The sequence below is a fragment of the Canis aureus genome, chromosome 28 (genome assembly GCF_053574225.1).
Source record: "Canis aureus isolate CA01 chromosome 28, VMU_Caureus_v.1.0, whole genome shotgun sequence".
Taxonomy (NCBI): Eukaryota; Metazoa; Chordata; class Mammalia; order Carnivora; family Canidae; genus Canis; species Canis aureus.
The window spans coordinates 22861545-22881289 of record NC_135638.1 but is presented as its reverse complement, the minus strand read 5'-3'; the positions used below and the strand labels follow the sequence as shown (position 1 = coordinate 22881289).

Sequence of the window (19745 nt, the reverse complement as noted above, 5' to 3'; positions counted from 1 at the left end):
AAGGAATGTCTGACTGGTTCAGTCAGTGGAGCATGCGAATCTTGATCTCTGGGTGGTGAGTTCAAACCCCATATTGGGGGTAGAGTTTGCTTTAAAAAAATTATTTTTAGGGGGGCCTTGGTAGCCCAGTCGGTTGAGTGTCTGATTCTTGGTTTCTGCTTAGGTTGTGATCTCAGGGTCCTGGGATCAAGCCCCTAGTCAGGCTCCCCACTCAGTGGTGATTCCGCTTCCCCTCTCTCTGTCCCTCTGTCCCTCCCCCCAGCTTATGTGCACACTCTCTCTCAAATAAATAAATAAATAAATAAATATATATATATATATATATATATTTTTTTTTTTTTTTAAGAATGCCTGATTTCCCACAGTATAGCTGTCACATGATGGTAACAGTCAAGCCACCAGGTGGTGGAAGAAGGGCCCAAGAGACTAGCATTTAATGGCTCAAGGAAAAACAAACCAACTACAATTTCTCTGCAGACCTGAGTACAAAAATCCAGTACACAACCATATCAAGTCAGGCTGAGAAGACACAGAACTGGAGAACTTAAGAAATGATAAAAATCTAAGAAACAACTCTAGCCTTACCTCCTCATCTCCTTTATAGATAATAAAATTAAGAAAGTCAACCAAAATCATACTAGAAGTTTATCAACTTTTCTGTCCCCTCCTCTCTCCATGATGTTGATGTTTAGAGTTCAGGCTTTGGATGATGACCATGGGTGCTGGTTTTGCCACTTTTGAGATGACTTTGAGTGTATTGTTAATCTGGAGTTCCTCACCTATAAAATGTATATAAATATATATATAAAACTATAAATATGTAAAATATAAAAGTAGCTGCCAGTTTTTGACAAGGGAACCAATACTACACAATAGAGACAGGACATGATGTTCAACAAATGATACTGGGAAATTGGATGTTCACATGCAAAAGAAGGAAGGTAGACCCTGACTTTATACCATATGCAAAAAATTATCCAAATTAAAGATCTACGTGTATTAAACACCTAAAAGAAAACATAGGCCCTGAAACCAATAATACACTATACGTTAACTAAATTGAATTTAAATAAAATTGTTTTTAAAAAAAGAAAACATAGGGAGAAATGTTCTGAACATTGGATTTGGCAATGATTTCTTGGATACGACACCAAAAGTCCGGTCAATAAAAAATAGACAAATGAAACTATACCACATCTTTAGAGTTCTGCACATGAAAGGAAACAATCCACAGAGTGAAAAGCTAACCCATAGAATGGTACAAAATAATTGCAAATCATGTATCTGATAAGAGGTAATATCCAGAATATGTAAGAAAATTCTACAAGTCAACAACAATAAAAAATAATCCAATTAAAACTGGCAAAATATTTAGACATTTCTCCAAAAAAGGTACATAAATGACTGATTCGCATATTAAAAGATATCTAATATCACTAACCGTTAAAGAAATGCAAACCAAAACAATAATAAGATATCAACTAGCACCCATCAAAATGGCAACTAATCAAGAGAATAAAAGATATTCTTCTATTGTGAGTATATAGAGAAGTTGAAACCCCCATGCACTGTTGGTGGGAGCATAAAATGGTACAGTTATTACAGAAAACACTATGGAAGATATTCTAAAAATGAAAAATAGTTATCATGCGATCCAGAAATCTCATTTCTGGGTATATCCAAAAGAATTAAAAGCAGGATCTCAAAGAGATATACTCACAGCAGCATTATCCACAAGAGCCAAGAAATGGAAGCAACCCTAGTGTCCATCAACAATGAATGGATTTTAAAAAATGGTATGTGTATACCACAGAATATTATTCAGCCATAAAAAAGAGCAGGATCTTGCCATTTGCAAGAGCATGAATGGATTTCAAGGACCTTGTGCTAAGCAAAACAAGCAAGTCACAAAAGAACAAATACTATGTGATTCTATTCATATGAAGAATCTAAAGTAGTCAAAACAGTTGAAACAGGAAGTAGAAAGGTATTTGCCAAAAACTAGGAGAGGGAGAATTAGTGTTTACTGGATATAGAGTTTTAATATTGCAAAATGAAAAACATATAGAGATCTATTGCACAACAATCTGAATATACTTAACACTACTAACTTGTACACTTAAAAATGGTTGATGGTGGGGCACCTGGGTGGCTTAGATAGTTAAGGGACTACCTTCAGCTCAGGTCATGATCCCAGGATCCTGGGATCAAGCCCCACTGGGGGGAGGGGGGTCCCTGCTCAGTGGGGAGCCTGCTTCTCCATCTCCTTCTGCCTCTCCCCCTGCTCTCTCTCTCTCAAATAAACTTTTTTTAAAAAAAGAAATAAAAAAATAAAATGTTGATGATAAATTCAGTCTTATGTGTTTTTTACCACAATAGAAAAGAAGAAAAGTAGCTGCCCCATAGTGGTTCTGAGAATAAAATAAGATGATAAGGCAATGCCTGGTATATGTTAAGCCTCACATTTCATTTAGCACAATGTCTTCAAGATTTATCCATGTTGTAGATGAATGTGTTAGGATTCCCCTCCCTTTTAATGTCAAATAATACCCCATTGTATGCTTATACCATTTTTTGTTTATCCATTCATGTGCTGATAGACACTTGGATTGCTTCCCCTTTTTGGCTATAGTGAATGATGCTGCTAGAACGTGGGTGTGCAAATATCTTTTTGAGACCCAGCTGTCAATTCTTTCTGGATAATAATATACCTGGTTGTGAGATTGTTGGATCATATAGTAAGTCTATTTTTCATTTCTGGAGGAGCTGCCATTCTGTTTCACATAAAACAAATGCTTCAATCCTAAAGTCCAGGCTTCCTCATCTATCAAATGATCATCTTTACAATTAGGGCTAAATGAGATGATCTCTGGGACACATACTGACTTGACTACAGAGAGAACATTGCCAGCCAATCCAGGCTGTGCCCTTTTCTGTTTGATCACCCTTTGCAAAGGAAAAACTTCTGAGCCTCATTCTTCAAAATCATTTCCAATGTACCCAGATCTTACATTTATCTATTATCAAACTCCCAATGCACTACTAAATTTTCTAGATTGTTTAGAAAGACAAAAGCAGAGCCACGTACATGTTTGCTTTTCCCCCACCCAAGGGGCCTCATAAGGTGAGCTCACCTGAGGTGAGCTCACAGACATATTTCTGACATGCAGAGTCCCACCAACACAGAGGAACCCACCAGCACAGAGCCTTCGGGGTGGAGAAGAGAATAAAGAAAGTGGTGCTTCTTTTAGTTAATGTCAAAATGAACTCCATCTGTCTACGGTCACTTTCTCTTACTAAACGCACCAGTGATCGTGATGTCACACGACTGTGGAATTCATAACAGTAGCCACAGCTTAAGAAATACCCAAAACTGACATCTTGCCTTCACAAATGAGTAAGAGATGGTAGGATTCTTTCTGACGAAGTAGAACTTCAGTCAGTCACTGGTTTGGACAACTGGGGCTCCAGCCCCAAGCCCAGACAGCAACCTCCCACCTGTGAAAAGGACCAAAGATCTGTGGTCTCGAGATCCCTGCTGCTCCAAACATGGTCCAGCAGCATTGACCTTACCTGGAAGCACATTAGAAATGCAGAATCCTGAGCGCCCGCTCCAGACTTACAGAAGCAGAATCTGCATTTGGGAAAAAAACATCCTGATAATTCACACATTAAAGTTTCAGAAGGGGGCAGCCCTGGTGGCCCAGAGGTTCAGTGCCACCTTCAGACCAGGCTGTGATCCTGGAGATGCAGGATTGAGTCCCACGTTGGGCTCCCTGCATGGAGCCTGCCCCTCCCTCTAGCTGTGTCTCTGCTTCTCTCTCTCTCTCTCTCTCTGTGTGTGTGTGTCTCATGAATAAATAAAAAAATCTTTAAAAAATAAAAAATAAAAAATAAATAAAGTTTCAGAAGAGCTGTTTCAGACTGCGCACATAACAGCCTTCATAGCACTGGGAGGGGAGAGATCGATAAAATCATGCTTGAAAACAGTAGTATAAATACCATTAAAAAGGCCATTCTCTTTGCAGGTGGGCTAAATAAATCAAGGCGCACTCAACTGTCTTTTCCACAGCAAGGCAGTAAATCCTTCTGCTTGTCAGTTAGAATCTGAAGCTTGTTTCTCAACATCTTTGACTAGTTCGTCTTAGAGGCCACAAGTGACCACCATGCAGCTGATAGAAGATCAGTAATGGGGGACACCTGGGGGACACGGTGGTTGAGCATCTACCTTCAGCTCAGGTCATGATCCCAGGGTCCTGGGATCGAGTATCACATGGGGCTCCCTGCGGAGAGTCTGTTTCTCCCTTGGCCTATGTCTCTGTCTCTCTCTGGGTGTCTCTCATGAATAAATAAATAAAATCCTTAATAAAGTAATAGCTAAGGGTAGAGAAGACATACCTGTTCTGACACAGATTAGCTGCCCCAAGTATATGTGCAACTGACTGACATCCCAACAAGACACTGCCACAGGCCACAGAGGCCACTGCCAGGTCGTTCTCACTCTCTGCCCTGCATCCATTCTGGTCACTGCTCCTCAGGTGTCTTGGACCACTTCCTCCAATTCCTCAATCATCATCTTCCCCCATATTAGTTTTCAGTGGAGATTTTATTTTTTATTTATTCATGATTTGTGGAGCCTACTTCCCAAAAGGATTTTATGAGGCTTACAAAGATGAAAATATTGTAAATGAGACAAGCAAAATTAAAGCAGGATAAAAAAGGAATTAAAAGTCCTAGAAGAGAGGTGCCTGGATGGCTCAGTGGCTAAAGCATCTGCCTTTGGTTCGGGTCATGATCCCAGGGTCCTGGGATCGAGCCCCGCATTGGGCTCCCTGCTCAGCGGGGAACTGGCTTCTCCCTCTCCTTCTGTGCTCTCTCTCAAATAAACAACAACAACAAAAAGTCTTCAAAAAAAAAGTCTTAGAAGAGAATACACGTTCTATATGATGCTCCCTTTCTTGGCTCCCCCCATGCCCCAGCACTATTCCTCCCCAGGAGAGCAGAAAGAGATTAATGTCATCGATGAGTTTTAATATAAACTGGGATGTTCAGCTCAACTCCTCCTTTTTGCCTCTTGGGAGTAAGTACGCACACAGGAGGTAAAAATTCTGTCCTGCTCCCCCTTGGGGTAAGTCTTACCTGATGCTACCCCCAGACCTGGCCCCACCCCACGTGGGGAGATCCAAGGCTGCTGCCCTGTTGAGCTCCCGCATGCATGGCCTGTGGCTGGGTGAGTAAGTCTGTGTAATGGTGGGATCATCACAAACTCCATCTGCACAAAGACAGGAGCTACATTCTTCAATCTCGATTCTATCAGTTTAAAAAAGTGCTGTTTTGGTCCTTATGGGTTTACGCCTTTGACTTATTTCTCAATGAACTCAGAACTCAAGTGAGGGAAAGAGTGCTATTTTTATTGGGCACTTTCAAAATCCTAACAAAAGGTCATCAGGAAAATTAATGCTATAAGCCACTGAGGGTAAGTTATTAATACTGGTCAGGGAAAAAGAAAATACCCTGAGTTTTCTGGCTACTGAGACAAAAAAAAAAAAAGAAACACGACTGCTGTGAGGACCCCTATGACCAGAAGTCACTGAGCATTCACGCCACTTTCAACTTCCTTGGCTTCCTCTTCCATACAGATAGGAAAACCTAACTCTTGCCTTCCTCAAAATCATGTTAGCTAGAAGAGGCCAGGGGATATCCTGGAGTGTAAGCAGAGACCACCTCCTCCACTCTCTCCCTGTGGGGAGCAGCAGCCATTCAGTGCCCCAGGCGCCAGAGCCATTGCAAAAATGAGCCAGGGGGAAGAGAGGAAGCTCGCTTGTTGCTCAAGATAAAAGAACCCTGATCTTGTCAAAGCCATATATCCATTTGGTTATACCATTTGGGGAAGGCCGAACTTAAAGATACGTATATATATCTTTCATTGTTTTTATTACCATAAATAAAACTTTATAGGGTCACCTGGGTGGCTCAGTGGTTGAGTATCTGCCTTTGGCTCAGGTTATCATCCTGGGGTCCTGGGATGGAGTCCCTCTGCCTGTGTCTCTGCCTCTCTCTGTGTGTCTCTCATGAAAAAATAAGTAAAATCTTTAAAAATAAATTTAAAAAATAAAACCTGACATACACAGATGTAGGTTGTTCTATAGAACTCTGCTAAAAACTGATCGAGATTTTTCTATACAATGTTCCTAAGAAGTAACTTCTTTTCTTTTTTCCAATTATAAAGAAAGACATGTTGAAGGGGATTATGTACTAATCGTCGTGTGGAAACACAGGTTGGGAGATGTTAAGGGGTTTGTCTCAAGTCTCACCCCCAGTCACTGATAAAGCCAGACAAGATATGTTGAAGGGTTTTCATATCTCAGAAAGAGCACAAATAGGGCGTTTAGCGCTGCCTTCAGCCCACAATGTGAACCTGGAGACCCAGGATCGAGTCCCACATCAGGCTCCCTGCATGGAGCCTGCTTCTCCCTCTGCCTCTCTGTGTGTGTCTCTCATGAATAAATAAATAAAATCTTTATTTAAAAAAAAAACTGTGAAAGAGCACAAATATGTATATTTGTGCACACATCTATACATACACATATATAATGTTTATACTATGAAATCTGGAAAAAATAGAACTCAACTGATTTTAACCTCACTGTACTTTTTAAAAGACTGAGGCAATGCCAAAGAAAAAAGAAAAAAAAAGGAGAAGCCACCAGCTATTTATTTTAAGACAATAATATTACTTCTGAGGATGTCCTTGGACCAATTCTTGGTGACCAAACGTCCTGCCAGTCTGGCGTCCTGCCAGAAGACCCACAGCAGTGAAGCTGGGACACCACAGAGCCCCCTCAAACCTCAAGAGGGCTCTTGTTATGTTACACTGGGCCCAAATACACACTGCATAAACGTTCACACACTTCTGTGTGAAACACGGCCACCAAAGCCTGACATGCCGAAAGCACTGGTAATAAAATCTTGGGTTCTCAGAAAACTCAATTAATCAGCAGATGATGCTGCTGAGACGTTGATCAAATCGAACCCGTACAGTGTTGCTGAGGAGCGATTTCCCCTACAATGTCTTCATTTCCTACACGCTGCTTCTTCCCTTTTTCCCAACTATAAAAAGATCTGGTTAAGGGTTTTCATACGCAGAGAGAGTAAAATATCTCACTCCTCAGCCTGCCCACTCTGTGGGATGAGTCTGGATTCCACTTGAACACAGCAGAGTGCTGCCTCTTACAGTTGGCAGAATGCTTGCACACATGTAATCCCATTTGGTCCTCAAAATATTACAGTGAGGGAAACAAATGTACTAATCTCCAGGCGGAAACAGAGGCTGGGAGACGTTAAGGGATTTGTCTCAAGTCTCACCCCCCCAGCCCGTCACTGGCAGAACCAGACTAAAATAGAGATCTTCAAGTCCGCCCCTGCTCTGGCCGTGTGAAGTCAGGGCCCTCACGCCAGGGAAGCGCAGTGGCCGCACCCACAGCGCTGGGCCAACCGGTCGTGCCCATCATTACTCATCCTGATGATCCCGCAATCAGTGTTGTGGCTTTCTATTCTGGAAATGCCTCCCTTTTTAACCCCCCCCCCTTTTCCCACTCGATTAGCCATTCTTTCTCATTTCACTGTTGGTTCATTAATATCTTGCCCTCAAAGGACCACATTCTCTCTCTCTCTCTCTCTCTCTCTCTCTCTCTCTCTTTCCCTCTCCCTCTTGAGATACAATTACAAATCATGGTCTAGTTACTAACCTTGCTTCTTAATAGTACAAAGCTTTCTCTACCCTCCAGGTCAACACTAAAGCTCTCTCCTTGCAGAAGGATTTAGGGCATTTAGTGGGTATAAAAGCTGCCATATCTCGTCTATGACCACAGCTCTTCTACAGTTAAAGCGGCCAGAATGTTCACACCGGAATCCCTGGGTGGCTCAGTGGTTTGGCACCTGCCTTCTGCCCAGGACGTGATCTTGGATACCCAGGATCGAGTCCCATATTGGGATCCCTGCATGGAGCCTGCTTCTCCCTCTGCCTGTGTCTCAGCCTCTCTCTCTCTGTGTCTCTCATAAATAAATAAAATCTTAAAAAAAAAAAAAAAAAAAAAGAATGTTAACACCAAACACTCAAAAGATTAGGACATACATTTACATTCCATCTCAATGGTTTCAATGCTAATTCAGATATTTGTGCTTACAAATACCAACCCTCTACCTGCTTTTGTCTTTTCTTGTATGGTTGCAATGAGAAATTAGAAAGACTGACAAAATTCAGAAAGGAGTGGATAGTGAAAAGGTAACAGAGAACATTTTGGGGAAAATAACAAAGCTATCAAACCAGTTATTAGAAAAAATCCCCCTATCATAATAGGTTAACGTTCCTTATATTCTAAGAATAACTTAGTAGTCTCTCTTCTTTGAATTTACATGGAGGTTACCTATAAAACCTGCTGGAAAAGATTTAGGAAGGATCTTGTTTTGATCGTGTTTGATAACTGTAGGCCAGTTCTGCATCCTTCTGCACCATTCTCAGAGCTCTGCTGAACACGGGATAGCCCTTGGTTTCAGCTGGCTCCCAGAGCTTCTCGCCAAAAAAACATGCAGTGAGGAGGGAAGCTCGAGGGCTCTGGGGCCAGAGATGTATGGGTTTGAAGCCGTTAAGCAAGACACTCAAACTCTCTGAGCTTCGATTTCCTCATCCTTGGAAAATAGGGAAAATAATCCCATCTCATGAGGCCATTAAGAACATTAAATAGTACAGGTAAGATTCCTGGCATTCAAACCATCATAGCTTTTACTGAGATCCATTTAATATGAAGCAGAATTCTCAGGAGTTTCCCAAAGAATGTGTCCTAAGGCACTCATGAAAGTTTTTTCAAAAGAAGAGGAGGAAGAAGGGAAGGGGGTTAAAGAGGAATAGAAGGATGAAAAAGCAAGTACCCTTTGTATAAATTTCTTCCCCTTGCATGTGTCACTTCACACTCCTCCCTTAAATTGGCAATATTTCTTTGTTATACTGAAAGCTCTTCAGGTACAGGGACTCTGTCTCATTTTCGGTCTTCCCAAAAGTAGCACCTGCTGTTTTTCTTCTCAGTGGGCAACAACTAGAAAAGTTAAATCTCAGAGCTCTTACTAGTGGATGTTCTCTCTTTGTGTGTGGCTCTACCTGTGTTTTTGATGAAGCAAATTTGTACAAATGGTATCTAGGAAGTGGAGTGGAAAGGAATCTAAGTTTTCAAAGTAAATGGAGACAAAGATTAGCAAAAATAAGAATAACAACTAGAATATCTACAGAGTTATCATTCTAAAGATTACTTATTATTTTCATTTTTTTAAATATTTTATTTATTTATTCATGAGAGACACACAGAGAGAGGCAGAGACACAGGCAGAGAGAGAAGCAGGCTCCATGCAGGGAGCCCGATGTGGGACTCGATCCTGAAACTTCAGGATCACACCCTGGGCCGAAGGCAGATGCTAAACCACTGACCCACCCAGGGATCCCCCAGATTACTTATTATTTTCAAAGGGAGAAATGCATGTTTACAATGGAAAGACCTAACAATCACCAACTCAACCAAGTGATTAAACTTATTAACATCACTAATAAATGTCCAGATACATGTAACATAAAACACACCAATTACCTTGAAGTAGTCTGACCAAAAATGTTTTGTCTGAATCTATTCAAACCTTTAGACTGAACTTCCAATATACAAGAAATATAGGGGATGGAAGACAAGTGATAAAATCACCAAAAAGGTTAGTGACCTATGAGAATCTTGACTGCCTGTTGGTCTGAAAAACATATAGTTATAAAATATGTTGAACAGATAATTGAAGAAATTTGAATAGAGCCTGGATGTTTGATGACATTAGGGAACGATTATGAACTTAGCATGTTAAAGTTCCTGTACATATGTAGTAAAAGAAAGTCCTTATTTTTATAAGATACAGGCTGAAACCTAGGGATGTCTATAATCACTTTCAAAGGGCTGTGCCCCCCACCCAAAAAAAAATATATTACATACACACACACACACAGTTGATAAAGCAAATATGACAAAATGAACGATTACTGAGTCTACGTGGAGGAAATACTGGTGTTCATTTTTTCATATTTTCTGTTTGAAAATTTGTTGTAATAAATGTTAGAAAACAAGATGGCAAAGTAACAAGCAAGCTAGTGTCCTAAAGGAAAATTTCTTTCTCTTGCATTTAATAATAAAAATAAATTATAAAACTCTTGTCCTAATGCATTTGGGCCAGTTACTGGGGACTATACATGGCTCAGACACTTCTACTGTGGATTCTGGGAGACAGCAGTTATGCTGAGGAAAGAGCACAGCCCTCTTAATGGGGTATCATTTTCACCATCCTTGGAAACCTTGTTATTCCCACACCCAAGATCCTATCACTGCATGACTAATAAAATGGTAAGTATAACTAGTATTTGCTTATTTACCTTTTTTCATAAAGTACAATCCTTTCTCTTCTTTTAGTTAGGACTCCAGTATAGAAATATAAAAAAACAAAGATCTCATCTAGCATGACTGCTGTTCATCCTTCTCAAGGGTTCAAATCCATCCCTTTAAAAGCTCAGTTTTGGAGGAGCAGCTAGTATAGGGAGATGCTGACAACCACACAGGTTTCCAGGACATTGCATTTTCCTATCTGCTACCATGGCTGTCTGGCCTCATGTTAGCACCCTCTATTTAACCCAAGCACCCCCTGTTCACAGGAGCTGATTCATGCAAGTCAAATCACCATATCCCAGAGCCACTCGCTACCAAGTTCATGTACTTAAGGGTCTTCAACCAGCAATAAAAAATAGCTTTAAAAAAAAATAGCTTTAACTTTACAACTCGTGATCTTGCTTCTGCATAAAGATAACCTAGTCATTTGATATCACTCAAGTTTTTGTTTTGTTTTAATGGTGATGCAGGTGTTAGGTAAAAAAATACAGGTGTGTAGGCAGTAAGGCATCTTTTAGGCAGTCTGGGTACTCTATCAGCCCTGATGTGGGGGACAAGAATGAGAAGCAGCAGGGGATGAAAGCAGTAAAGAATCCAAAACTTCACACCACACACCAGGTACTTCTATTCCTTCCTGAACTTTCTAGAAGAACAGCCATTAGAGGATAAACTTGATAAATTAGAGTTTTTACAAAAGCAGGCAGCACGAGAAAGAAGCACCACCCCATAGTTAAAAGTTTGTATTACTTGGGAGAAGAGTGTGAAGTGTGAGTCTGATGATTAGCCCACAGACCTACTATTACTAATTCTCTTCCAAACTAAAACATATCACACTAAGACTAAAACATGAAAACATAAACTGAAGCATAATGCTTAAAATATACATGCAATACATATAATGGCATTATATATACTGTATATATGTGTGAGATATATAATGAGATGCTGTATGTAGTGTGTGTGTGTATATACAAAATCTCTCTGAAATTTGGAAGTGTTTCCTTTTGACTGTTGAGTTCAAGCTTATTTGAGGAGACAGGAAAGTCTTACCTAGGTACAAGGATGCGTTTTCTTTCTTGACATTGTCATCTAAGTAGGTTGGTCCCAAGGTATAAATAGGTGTGGAACCCATTCCAATGAGAATCTGTGCACAAATGAATAAAGCCACATAGACCCAATGATTATTTCCTCCCGAGTCCTTCAGGCAGGCGGGAGGCTCTAAAGGCGCCGTGGAGTTGCCATTCTGACACAGGCCATCGTTGGAGGCCGAGGCGTTCAACTCTTGGATCTGGTACGGAGGCGAGATGAAATGAGGTAAAGCAAAGAGGGCAGCCCCAACGGCGATGAGAAGTCCACCCACGGCCAGCCACAGGGGCCTCCGACCCCGGCCACCAAAGTAGCTGACGAACACCACCACTACCAGGCTCCCAATGTCAAAGCAGCTGACCAGCAGCCCCGACTCGGAACTCTTCAGACTGTAGCGCCTTTCGATGGTGGTGATGACACTGCTCAGGTACCCAGAGACCATTAAAGCCTGGATGAAGGTCAGAAAGCACATGCAAACCAGGAAGCAACGGGAATCGGTGAGGACCACATAGAGGCACCTTCTCCCCTGGAGCGTGGCCAAAGCGGAGGACACCGACACGGCCTTGCTGACGTCCACCCTGTGGTTACACTCCATGAGCCCTGCCATCTCTGCCGAAGTGGAAGGGGCAGAGGGACTGGGGGCCAACCGGCTGGGCCCTTGCTGCAACCCGCGCTGGCCCAAAGGATCTGTACAGCCGATGGCTGGCTCGGCTCCTGCACGCACAGGACTGAGGTCTGGCCGGCAGGAGGCGCTGCTCAGGACCGGTAAACTCTTGGACCTAAAGGTCTCCGGTTCGCACTCGTCTTGGACAGCTCCTCCTGCGGCTCGTGCTTCCAGCTGCTCTCCCGCCCGGGGCTGCAACCCAGCGCCTCCGTCCATGGCTCTTAGAATTCAGGTTCGATCGCAGATCGCACTCAGGGACTCCGGCGCTTTGCATCCACCAGCGCGAGGGGCCGAAGTCGGGCCCGCTCAGTCGTGCCCACCGGGGAGCGGGGCTGGTGATGCAGAGCCGCGCAGCAGGGCATCCTCACCAGCAGAGAGGCACCCAGGGCATCCTGACCGCAGATGCGGCCCCGAGGCTCCGCAGCCGCGTGCCCCGCGGGGCAGGGGTCCGCGCGGTCCTGCGATGAGCCCTGCTTGGGGTCCACCTCGGGGCGGTAGCTCGCGGCGGGAGCCTTGCGCGTCCCGGGCGCATCCCCTCCGCCGCCGCCGCCGCTCGGCCCGCCGCCTGGAGCGAGTACGCCCCGTGCCCGGCGTGGGGGCGCTCAGCGCTGCTGCCCGCGCCGCATAGCGCCCGGCGGGCTGGGCCAGAGGCGCCCGGTCCTCGCCGCCTCGGCTTGCGACACCCTCGGGCGCAAAGATGCCAACCTGCAAAGCAGAGAGAGGGCGGTCAGCGAAGGGCGGCTGCGGCTGGGGTTGGCGTCCCGGCGCCCCGAGGGCCAGCGCTGGGTGGCTCGGACGGCCCCCAGGGGGACCGAGGGACGAGCGAGGAGCGAAGCCCGGGAGGAGGAGGCGGCGGCTGCAGGCTGCAGCCTCCAGTGCCCGAACAATAAGCAGCAGGCGGTCGGCGGAGACCCTCCCTCATTGTGTACCGTGGACCTGCCCCCGCCCCGCCCCGCCCCTTTTGCCTTAAACAGAGCAACCGCTTTGATATGTTAGTAATTATCAACCCGGCAGCACTGACTCAGAGGCAGTGTCTTTTATTCGAGTGAACTAATTGCAACCTTTCGGTACTCCTACTCCATTACTCAAAATAGAAAAATGCCCAGAAGAACAAAGGAAAGTTTTTTTGTTTGGTTGGTTCAGGTTTTTTTTTTTTTTTGGTTTTGGTTTTGGTTCTTCGGTTTGTTGGGTTTTGTTTACAAACAGTACGTTCCTAGCACCGATTTAATAAAAATGTTTTAAAAAGAAAGAAAAGAAAAGAAGGGGGTAAAGCTACGTGTGTAGAAACGTGTGTACACACTTGTGCGCAAGCACGTGTGCGCGACGGGATGCGAATCCGTCTGCTGCATCAATTAGAGACACGTATGTAAAGCGCAAGGCGGCGGCGAAGAGGTCACCGCGCGAGCCCTCTTTATTCCCAACGCTAAAAATAACCCCCAGCCCGAAAGAACTATTCGATTTCAAATACCGGGGGCATCTGAGGCTGCGGCCCACACCAAGTCCCAGCGCGCAGTGTCACGCGAAACCGAAAATCGGTTTGCTCTGCGGCGGGGCGGGGAGGCGACAGCCACACAAAGAGACGCGGGCTCGCGGTCACGCCGCTCGCTCGCAGCCCCCGGGCGGTCCCGGCCACGGCGGCCCAGGGACCGGTGTTTACACCAAGCGCCCCCGCGAGCGTGGGCCCGGGGAGCGTGCGCGCACACACACACACACACGCACGCACGCGCGCACACACACACACGCACGCCGGCGAGCATGTGGCGGATCCCCTCGCGCGACCCTGCACCCCGGCTCGAATTCAGCGCGAGGCGAAAACAGGTGTGTCCCCGGGGCCAGCCCCCCCCCCCAAGGTCGGGGACTCCCACTCCGCTCCGCCGGCCCCGGGGCGATGCGCACCAGGTGGGAGCGCGAAGCCGGACTTGGCCGCACTGGGTTTCGTTTCGCGCTTTTGTGATGCTGCGGAGGGAAGAAAGGAGGAAGGGTAGGGGAGAAAGGCGGGGAGGGAGGGGGAGGAGGGGAGGGGAGGGGAGGGGAGAGGAGGGAGGGGAGGGAGGGGAGCGGAGACAGCGGCTCCCGCGCCTCTGCGGGGCCGAGACCCGCGCCCAGATCCCCGGGCTGCCGCCGCTCCCCGCCCGGGCTTCCCCGCCGCCTCCTCGCCCCGGCGCCTCCCGGGGAACCCCACCGGCGGCCGCGCGGGGCCGGGGAATCCCGGCCGAGTCCCTCCGCGCGCCGACCCACGCCGCGGCGCCGGCTCGGAGGGACTCGCGGTCCCGGGGCGCCCCGGCCCGCCGTGGAATCCCAGGGGCATCCCCGCGCGCACACGCACTCGCACTCGCACACGCGCACACACGCGCGCCCCGCCGGGGGCCACCCCGCCGCGCCGCCGGGCGCTCCAGCCGCCGCTACTCACTCGCGAGTCGGTCGGTCGCGGCGTCCGGCGGAGTCGAGCGGCGGCCGGTGGGGACCGCAGCGGCGCGGAGCAGTTGGGAGCCGCCCGGGGAGGCAGCTTCGGCCCAGCCGCGGAGAAATCGGTGACTGAGACGGAGTCGGGCTGAACTCTTCCCCCCCCCGCTGTCACCCAGCCTCTCCCCTCGACTCGCGCGCACCGAGACGCGCCCGGAGCCAGCCGAGCGGCAGAGGGCGCAGGCGCGCGGGCGGCCGCCCAGCCCGGCCCGAAGCAGCGAGTCGCCCGGCCGCGCTCCACCTGCGCCGCGGGGGCTGGGGGGGGGGGGGGCGGAGGAGCACCGGGGCCCGGGGCGGGGGCGGGGGGCAGGTCTCCCAGACTGTCAGCTGCACAGCCCGAGAGCCCGCTCGGAATAAACAGTGTTTCTGTTCGTTTATCCCGTGCCGTGGGCGCCCACAAGGTCTAGGGACCAGAGGAGGTTCGGGGAACAGGACAGGATCCCTGGACTGAGGAAACCTCCGTCTTGTGGAAGAAATGCCCCGTAAGTAGCCTAAAACAACGAGGTAAGTTCTATACAGGATGCTAGCGAGGGACCTAATCTCCATTAACCTATTCCATCTTCATTGCCAGGCAGAGGGAAAGGCAGGAAAGTACAGGAGCACGGACGCGGTGCTCCCAAGTTAACAGGTAGAGGAGCTGCAGGGAGACCGTAGGCCAGGAGCGGAGGATTGGGCTGCAAGGGTGGCAGAGCGAAAGGATCAGCTGGGGCTCCACAGGCTGTGTTGTGTGTCCTGTCAGCGCTGAATGGCCAGGGACATAATGACCTGCTCACCACAAAGCTGTCCTAGCAGTAGTGGGTGAATAGTGGCAAGCACATGGAGAGGAGGGAACCCGCCAGATAAGCAATGAGACGGGATAAGTGGGATAAGTGGCTAGGCCTGGAGGCCAGTATAACCTGGAAGATGGAAAAATGGTCCAACAGTTGATGTCTCTTAAGTTTCATAGCTCAGTGACTGGTTGGTTAATGTCCAAAAAAAAAAAAAAAAAAGGAGAAGCATGCTTTTGGCAGAAAGATGGTTCTCCTTTCAGATGGCGTTCCAATACGTGTCCCATAAACCATCTTGATAGATGACACACAGGAGTTTGGAGTAGGGATGTGAATTAAGAGTCACCAGCCCAAAGGTGGCATCAGATGAATAAGGAAAACCAGGGAGACAGCAGAGGAAGGCTAAGGACAGGCCCTGAGAACACCACGATCTAAGAGAAGGAAAGGGGGAAAAGCTAAGGAGGAAGATGAGAAGCAGTGGTCAGAGAGGTATGTGAAGAATCAGAGAAGTCACAGAAGCCATAGCAGCAGAAAACTTTAAGGAGTTATCGGATGCATGAAAGGCTGCAGAGAAGTCAGAAAGGATAACTGAAAGGAGCCGATTAGCTGTAGTAGGTAGGAGAACACTTTAAACTTTGAGAGGGAAGTGGTGATCCAATCAAGGTAGGAGATTGCACCTCTACAACTGCCATGGCTATATGCAGGCCACTGCTGTCATGACAAAGCCACTTGGCTGAGCCTTGGCCTTATCCAATGAGATCACTGTCTCCACTTTAAGATATGATGGATAGAGTGTAAAGAGATTAAGGGACTTGGTGAGGGCAGAAAGCTAGTCTGTGGAACCCATGTGCTCCTAAAGCCCATGCTCTTGACTCTGATGCTATACTCTCTCTCTTATAATTGTACAGCAGCTTGACTTTTCAGTGCACTTTGTATCTGTTAATTATCTCACTTTAGTGAGATAGTAAGTAGATAATGGTAGTTCAACAACTACCATTAACAGTCAATCCTTAAAAAACAAAATAGGCCAGCTGACACCCAAGAGCAGTTAGTGTATTCTTGACACCTGTGTTAAGACAACACTGATTTCCTAGCAGCTTGTGGACTGACCAAACAAACGAGCAAATATACTCATTTCTTCATCACCTGCTACTATTCTCTCCTCTTGAAATAGTCACTAAGGCCACTGTCACTTTTACACTAACAGGCAAGATGACTCCAGCTGCCACCCTTACCCAGATTTTAGTTCCCTACTGTTGGTAAAAATATGCATCACTTTGTGTACCTATATACTCCTCTGAGCTATTCTGGATCCAAACAGAATCGATCTGCCTCCTATTACGTCCTTCTAAGCTCTTTGGCCCATCCCCTCATCTCAGCTCCAGCCCCAGACATCAGTGGTTCTACAGCAAATTCAATCTGTTGCATTAGGTGCCAGCAGAGGGCTTCCCCGCTGAAAGTCAAATAATCATGTCCCTGGAACATGCTGTGTTTATTCATGGTCAATTACCATAGTTAAACTAGAAACAACTCTAAGAACCTATAGATTTTTTTATTGCCCCTAATAGAAAGATCACGATTTATAGACAGAATTTAAAAGGTCCAATTAGCTATCCATATAGTAAACAAGAAGAAAGCATTCAGCAAGAGACATTTCTTTCACTTTCTCTTCCACAGTTAAGTATGACTCTGGAAAAGGCCAGGTGTGTCTCAGAAAGAAATGGCTTCAGATTATTGGATTCTGCTATACCCGTGGCTATTTCACATAATATAAATGAGTACAGTTGCCTAAACTAGGATGCCTACCTTGTTAGGTGTATGGGGATAAACTCTCTTCAAATTTCCAGCTTGCTGGGCAGCCAGGGTGGCTCAGCAGTTTAGCGCCGCCTTCAGCCCAGGTTGTGATCCTGGAGACCTGGGATTGAGTCCCACGACAGGTTCCCTGCATGGAGCCTGCTTCTCCCTCTGCCTGTGTCTCTGCCTCTCTCTCTCTGTCTTTCTTTGTCTCTCTCGTGAATAAATAAATAAAATATTTTTTAAAAAATTTCCAGCTTGCTAATGCTTCTTCTCAGTCTAACTTATGCATAAGTTGCTCCTTTCCCAACCTTCATATAAGAAGGTAGCCTTTAGGGACGCCTGGGTGGCTCAGTGGCTGAGAGTCTGCCTTTGGCTCAGGTCATGATTCCCTGCAGGGATCCCACTTCTCCCTCTGCCTATGTCTCCGCCTCTCTCTGTGTCTCTCATGAATAAAAAAAATAAATCTTAAAAAAAAAAAAAAAGAAGATGGTAGCCTTTGGAATTACCTATGGCATTCCATGGACTTAAAATCTGGTTGCTTTGAAGAATGGAACAGGGAAAGCAAAAGGGAGGCTTTTCTTCACTCCCTTCCCTTCCTCCTTAAAAAAAGAAAAAGGCTCACTTCGGAAGTCTCCCAGACACAAGAAGAACTGGATTTTGGTCCAGAATACTTTCTGGGCTTAAAATCTAATAAACAATTTACAGTACTATAATTGAATTAGACATTGGTTGTATGTTTCACTTGACCTTTTTTAATATTGAAATACAGCTTTAATCACAGACCCTGAGGAGGTATCCAGAATATTAGCCTCTGTGACACATTTAAATTACATCTCTATTCTTAGTTCAAAAATTTAATTTATGATATAACTGATTCTTCCTTTTATTTTTAACTTAATTATATTTTTACCAAGATATAATTGACATAACATTTTTAGATGTACAACATAATGGTTTGAGATATATATATATATATATATATATATATATATATATGTAAGATGTACTCTCTTAGCAACTTTCAAGTATACAATACAGTATTGTTAACTATTAGGTAAAAAGGTAAACTCGTAACACAATGTGACATTTACACCCTTAATTAGAAGTAAATTTCAAGGGATACCTGGGTGGCTCAGCAGTTGAGCATCTGCCTTCAGCTCAGGGCATGATCACAGGGTCCTGGGATTGAGTTCCACATCAGGCTTCCTGTGAGGAACCTGCTTCTCTCTCTGCCCATATCTCTGCCTCCCTCTCTATGTCTCTCATGAATAAATAAATAAAAGTCTTAAAAAAAAAAAAAGTAAATTCCAAGCTGGGTGAAACAGAAGATGAACACATATGGCCTTGGGGTCCGGTGAGTGGAGGCAGTCTCTCCAGCCCTGTGGTTTGCAAGTACTAAAGGAGTATCTAACTATATCAGCTTTAGCACTGCAAGTCCCACAGCCCAAGAGGCCACAGTCCCAAGAACACCTGGACACATGGTTCACCCTCTAAAGGAGCCAAGCAATTTCCAGATATTAGCTTCCCTTACAAGCTGTAGGCAAGTTACATCAAAGCCCAAACTGTAGACTAACAAAGGAAAATAAATACAAGGGATAAAATGAAATGTAACTGTGCTAGATATGCCTGATTGACATTCAATGTGGGTGTGATCCCAGGGTCCTGGGATGGAGTCCTGCATCAGACTCCCCACCGGGAACCTGCTTCTCCCTCTGCCCATGTCTCTGCCTCTTTCTCTGTGTCTCATGAGTAAATAAAATCTTAAAACACACACATTTCCCAGACTCCCTGTTGATCGGGTTCTGGATAAGAACTGAAGTATTCTTGTGAGTTTTGAAAGATGGAATAAGTCACAGGCCACATCTTTTTTGGCTGTGTTCTGCCAGCAAGCAAGTCATAGAGACATGTTATTTTTCTGCTTCAATATCTAGTTGTCAGACCCCAGCTTTTGGATGTTGAAAGGGAGCTGCAGCATTGGATCTCTGAATTGGGCCACAGTAGGGTCTCTCGAAGTCAATATACCAGGGAAGGCCTTTGATTAACACACCCACCCTGTCCCTCCCCCACATTGTGGAAGATACACCAGTTTCCCTGGCAGGACAGATTTATTGTGTTCTAAGAGTCACTCCTGGTCACCCAATGTGGAGTTCATTTGTCCATCACTTCCAGAGATTTTCAAAGCATCTATCTTTCTGTAGTGAACCCCTTTCTGCCAAAAACCCAGAGTGATTTCTCTGTCCTACACTGGGCCAAGATTAATATAGGAGATAGCTGGCTTTTAGTTTATGGCTCCCTCTGCTTTTAGTTTGGCTTTTAGTTTGGGGTCCCTCTGCCTAGCTCTCAACTTGCCTCTCTAAAGCAGAAGTCTATTGGGGCGCCTGGGTGGCACAGTCGATTAAGTGTACAACTTTTGGTTTTGGCTCAGGTCATGGGCTCAGGTGGTGAGCTCCGCATGGTGATCTCTGGATAATCAAAGTAAGCGCACATCAGGCTCCATGCTCAGTG

At 45.8% G+C, this 19745-nt stretch overlaps 1 protein-coding gene across 3 annotated transcripts in view; it reads right to left on the bottom strand.

Annotated features, from left to right (window-relative positions):
* Window positions 1-14808, bottom strand: part of SLCO5A1 (solute carrier organic anion transporter family member 5A1) — a 135401-nt gene extending 120593 nt beyond the window's left edge. The window contains exons 1-2 of one of the 3 annotated variants that reach the window (XM_077876618.1): window positions 14624-14808; window positions 11514-12918 (exon numbers count right to left, since the gene is read on the bottom strand). In XM_077876618.1, coding sequence (XP_077732744.1) covers window positions 11514-12429 — 916 coding nt within the window. In that variant the 5' untranslated portion in view covers window positions 12430-12918; window positions 14624-14808. The remainder of the gene's footprint in view (window positions 1-11513; window positions 12919-14623) is intronic. The other 2 variants (XM_077876619.1, XM_077876617.1) reach the window with 2 other exon arrangements.
* Between the last annotated feature and the right edge of the window lie 4937 nt (window positions 14809-19745).